General features: G+C 29.5%; 1 protein-coding gene across 3 annotated transcripts in view; it reads left to right on the forward strand.

Annotated features, from left to right (window-relative positions):
* The window catches only part of LOC108686253 (extended synaptotagmin-2), an 11369-nt gene extending 6091 nt beyond the window's left edge, over window positions 1–5278 (forward strand). Inside the window, exons 9-17 of one of the 3 annotated variants that reach the window (XM_018191464.1) lie at window positions 427–524; window positions 1922–1970; window positions 2407–2496; window positions 2568–2654; window positions 2731–2889; window positions 2977–3129; window positions 3201–3327; window positions 3668–3950; window positions 4035–5278. In XM_018191464.1, the coding sequence (XP_018046953.1) occupies window positions 427–524; window positions 1922–1970; window positions 2407–2496; window positions 2568–2654; window positions 2731–2889; window positions 2977–3129; window positions 3201–3327; window positions 3668–3950; window positions 4035–4362 (1374 nt within the window). In that variant the 3' untranslated portion in view covers window positions 4363–5278. Of the gene's footprint in view, window positions 1–426; window positions 525–1096; window positions 1189–1921; window positions 1971–2406; window positions 2497–2567; window positions 2655–2730; window positions 2890–2976; window positions 3130–3200; window positions 3328–3667; window positions 3951–4034 lie in introns of all 3 variants that reach the window. The other 2 variants (XM_018191471.1, XM_018191481.1) reach the window with 2 other exon arrangements.
* Window positions 5279–5763: the final 485 nt, after the last annotated feature.

Consider the following 5763-nt stretch of genomic DNA (forward strand, 5'->3'; position numbering starts at 1 on the left):
TATTGGTCTATGGAAAAAGCTTCTATGGAAAAGCTTTTGTCGCATGATGTCATAATGCTGATGTGTGATAATGTTTATGTTGTCAGTCTGAGTATGTCATTATCATTGAGTGATGTATGGGTGCATGTGAGGGATTTTTTCACTTTATATTATTAATTTTCTTTACTAACACTCTCTATTAGACACATGAAAAATAAAACTGTCATGTTGTGAATAAATATTGCAATCATTGTTCAGATTAAATTCTGTACATATCATGTTTATGAGATTCATAATACATATATTTGATACACATTTAGTATTTACATAGCACAGCAATGTAAAGTACGAAAAGAAAAGTAATAAACAATATAATAAACGATATACAATTGACATAAGAAAACTGTCACTTTTATGTTTGTTATACAATATAATATTGACATACAGGCTATGATCAGTTCATGCAATATGCAAGAAGCTGTGGTATCTCTTTGGGATTGGGATCCTAATGTCCCAGGGGTACAATATGATGATTTCCTTGGCAGGTAGTATTATAAATGAGGCAATGTTTGCGTATGCATCATTAACAAAAATATATAAACAGATTTGGATGTTATTTTAAGCATGTGTCGTTTAGTCACGTGATATTTGTCTTTGTGATATTATATGTATAAATTTATCTATGTAAATAGTAAAATAATCTTTTTTATCTCTATCACGATTTTAAAAAAATTATTTCACTAATGCTGCAGATATTATAGCTTGTTAAAAACGCGTTGCACGAAAATTTTATATACTTAATTTTTTTGAAATTCTTTTAAAATAAAATACATATTTTTTTACAACTTCTCAGAGCTGTATTACTTTTTAATTTTCTTTAAAATTTTTTTTACAATATATTCCTAAATTTTTTAGTGTATCTATTAATAGTCTGTAGTGTAAATTTCATTTGTTGTTAAATAATCTTAATTAAATGAAACAATTTGTTGTTGTTTGAAATTTTTTTGTAACAAAAAAAAAGTTAACGATTTGGTTTTTTTTGTTAGTTAATTAATCAGAATGATTAGATGACTTTGTTTAACAAGAAAAGCAACTAAAATAGACTATGTGGTGACAGTTTATAGTGGAAGAAGGCTTGGGAGCTTACAACAAGGTGGTTGCCCAGCTTTTTGACAAAGACAACGCTGGTCAAGATGATCCACTTGGCAGGTATTCCTGAATGTAGCAAATACACCAATCTCAGACCAGATTAATATGCATTTTAAGAGACTTGTACAGAATGTAAATTATGCGAATACTCTGCCATTGACAGATTTAGATTATGCTTGAAAGATTGCATTTTTTTTATTATATGAGTTACCTCTGAAACACTGCAACGCATATATTTCAAACGTAAGCATTAATTACATATCTGTGATATGCATGTCGTTTACTCAGAGCATATAAAAATATAATATATAAAATATAATATAAAAAATATTATAGAATAGTTGTGCCAATTGCAATTCGAAATTAAAAATAATTCTGAATTCATGTCACCACATTACTCTCGTTACGTATTAAGCAAATATTGAGAAGTCTATTTTATTTATGCAATAAAATAATGCTATGGAATGTTGCATGCAGTTTTATAAACGTATATAACATACAATAATAATATTTTTTATTTTATATTATTCGACAAAATCAGAAGTACAGTAAAAATAACATACAGTAAAAATAACATGCTGCATGAAAGCTTCCTAAATGCAAATTGTATCATAGATTTTGCATTCAAATCACGGAGGTGTTTCTTTTATAAATTTAATAGTCATGCTGCTATCATCACATCATTGCACACATCTAAACTTCACCGAAATAATTATTTACTCTTGAAAATTTAATGAACATTTGTTATATTAAGAGTTTTGAAAACATCCATTTCTATTTTGTATTGCGACAGGGCCACTATCGAAGTTAATCGCGTAAAGAAAAAGGGCACGATCGATACTGTGAGTATGAAATATATATTACAATATATAGAATCGGAACAAATCTATAGTATAATCGGACGGGAAAGTAATTTCTTATACAAAAATTAGTTGGAAGCGCAAAATAAATTTTTTTTATTTGAGGCTTTATTGTTGAACAATTTCTGTTTTAATCAAATACATAAAACTATTTGTCTCATTTTCTTTACTGTTAATTCTGAAGTTGTGTGGATATTATGTAAATATGATAACGTTTACAGTATGATAACGTGTCTTTCCATATTTTCATTCAGTGCACACATATTTCCCTGATTTTAGACAAAAAAATATATTCTGCACTTTTGGCCTATTTGTTTTTATACAAGAAATCATCCTCTGTCCAGTTGTACTAAGTTTATCTTTCCATCTTGTAAAGTCTTTTTTTTATTACTAATTATTAATTGATCTTATTTTGTAGTGGGTCTCTTTGGAGCAAGCAAAGCACGGCATGGTTCATTTGCGATTAACGTGGCTACAATTTTCAAAAGAACCTGCCGATTTAAGAGCTGTAAGTATAGCAAAAAACATTCATATTCATACATTTGAATATACAACCTTTAATTGATAACTTTTGAGCAGGCTTTAATGGAAACTCAGGAACTTAGAGTCACATCAATGAGTACAGCCCTTCTCACACTTTATATTGATTCTGCTAAAAATTTACCAGTACGTACGTCGTGATATGTACAGAAAAAAAGCGAGAGTTATCTAATAAAATTTTTTAACATCATTATACTCATAGTGTGTTCGAGGAAATAAACAACCCGACGTTTACTTGGAAGCAAGTGTCGGTGGAAAAACCGAAAGAACAGCCACTGTACCACGTTCTTGTGATCCTGTATGGGAACGAGGATTCACCTTTTTAGTTAGCAACCCTGAAACTGGAGTTTTACATATAAAGGTTTTCTGCAAATTTTTTCATTCAAATAATATGAGAGATATCAGATTTATCGTTATTTAATAAATAAAATCATATGTTCCTTCTTAGATTATAGACGAGAAAACTGCCATGACAGTTGGGGAAATGAGCTATAATCTTTCCCTACTTTTGGAGAAGAGTAATCTTGAGGTGATGCAACAGCCGTATGATTTGCAAAAGGCCGAAGTAGACAGCAAGCTTGTATTATCAATGACATTAAATGTACAGGAAATTTTACACGCGCATGTAACGGAAATAGATATGCCAGTGAGTAAAACAATCTGATTTTACAGATCTTGAAATATGAGCAGCCTGAATCTACTTCCGAGGAAGACGAAGATGATCATGACATCAATGAATTGAATAGACGAATTGAACGTCAGGAATCCACCACTAGTAATGTACCATTCTCTTCTAGTGGTAAGTGGAATTGTGTCAAATATCACGTTTTTCAATCGAGCAAAATATTTAGAAAATGCTTTTCTAAAAATGATTGATAACAGAATATCATACAAAAAAAATGATGTTATATTAACTGACAGCAATCTAATTGAAAATAATTTTGTTAATTTAATGACAATATTAATGAAATTACGTGCTCATGCTCTTATTTTAATAATTTAATTATATTTTAATTATATTTGTTTCATTAATACTATCATTGAATAATTAAGCTTATTTTCAATTAAATTACTGTTGACTAATGCTGCTAATATATAATTTTTTTGTACAAAAATTGAGATATACTACTTTCTTATAGTGCCATCGAGCCCTCTTAAAAAACAGCCTTCTAAAGAATCAGTCAACAGTCAATCTCGTACTGGATCCGCCGCAGCACTTTTGCCTGAGGAACCAATATCGGTGGAAGAAGAATTAATACTCAGCACCAGCGCTCCGTCCTCTTTTACCGGAAGTCCTCAGCTTATCCATAGAAATCCGAGTATTATGTCTTCTTCGGGCGAATCGAAATTAGGAAGAATACAATTGACTATACGATACAGCACGCAGAGACAAAAACTCAGTATTTTCGTACACAGAGTTGCGTAAGTTAATCTCAATTAATACATTTTGTATTCATTACAATTGATTTGATGTTGATGTTATCTACTATATATGTTATATTACAGTAATTTGCCGCTTCCCCAAAATGATCCGCACAATATACCGGATCCATATGTAAAACTATATATTTTGCCCGACAAACATAAGGAAACGAAGCGCAAAACTGCTGTGATCAAGGATAACTGTAATCCCCAATTCGACGAGCAATTCGAATATGTAGTCTCGCAAGGAGACTTAAACACACGCGTATTAGAAGTGTCTGTATGCACACAAAAGGGTTGGCTCTCTACCGGAAGTAACGTGATGGGACAGGTTCATTTGAAATTGAGCGAAATCAACATTTCGAAGACGGTAACTAACTGGTACGACTTACAACCAGAAATCAAAGACTAGAAAAAAAGGAAAAGTAAGTGGGGATTCGAGCGTTTGTGCGTCTGTTTGACGAAACAACCACTTAAATTCCCACTTAATAATTTTTACAAACGATGAAAGTCTCAAATGTTACAATTATCTCTATATTCCGTTGACCATTATTGTTAAATTGATAATTTATTAAGGTAAGTTAATACGTGGTGCTATGCGAGATGCAAGACATCTTGCGAAAAATGATAAAAGATATTTAAAGAGATTCGTACTTACGCCTAATGGCATGAAATGAAATCTGATATATAATTTTTGCCGCAACTATAAAGCAGGAGCGGATTAGCTTGGTAGCTGATTTAGTAATTTCAAATTTCTGATATATATTCTATTATAAAATATTTTAATATGATATATATGCGCGAAAAGATTGGATTTCAACAAAGGTTTTTTTTGTCGTTGTTATCTTGTTTTTCAAAATGTGACTAAAATAGTTAAACGCTGGCCGTTTAATTGAAGAATCCATTTACACAATGCGTATTACATTTATAAATCTCAGTCATGAATGAAATAACTTATGAGAATACAAGCTATTAAATATACGCGCATAAAGGAATTGAAAATTTCTCGTTCCAATGCTCCGCATGTATAATATATTTTGTATTTTATGTTTGTATGATGATTAAGTTGCGGCACAAAATGCACAACTAGTGCAGATATTATTACTGAATGATCTGAATAATATAACACATATATATGACACGTGATTAATTTATATGCTTATGAAAATTTGCTTATGAAAACATGCTCCGCATGTATAATATATTTTGTATTTTATGTTTGTATGATGATTAAGTTGCGGCACAAAATGCACAACTAGTGCAGATATTATTACTGAATGATCTGAATAATATAACACATATATATGACACGTGATTAATTTATATGCTTATGAAAATTAGTTATGTAAGTTAATGTTTTTCGATATTATGTTCCATATATTTTTTTCTTTATTATGTCCCAATACTATTGATTACTAATAAAATTGAATAATGCATTTACCAATTGCATAAGCAATTAAATGAATAATTATACTAATATTTAAATAATTCATATTTTAAGATACACATTGATATATATCAGTATAATTTTAATATAGCACTCTTGAAAATCAAATTGTTATATATGCGCTTTATATTTGTATTGGAGATTTTGCTACATTATACATTATCATGACCATAAATATAAAGCATCCCCATAAATTGATATAAACATTCTATATATATTTAACAAAAAAATTTAATAGTTTTATTAAAAAACCAAATTTATTTTTATAAGAATTTTAATATTTTGTTAGTTTTTCTTTAATTTTTATTATTTTCTTTTCTAAGAAATGCAATAAATTGAAGATGCTTTATATTTATATTCAAGGCT

This window comes from Atta colombica, unplaced genomic scaffold, assembly GCF_001594045.1.
Source record: "Atta colombica isolate Treedump-2 unplaced genomic scaffold, Acol1.0 scaffold100, whole genome shotgun sequence".
NCBI classification, from domain to species: domain Eukaryota; kingdom Metazoa; phylum Arthropoda; class Insecta; order Hymenoptera; family Formicidae; genus Atta; species Atta colombica.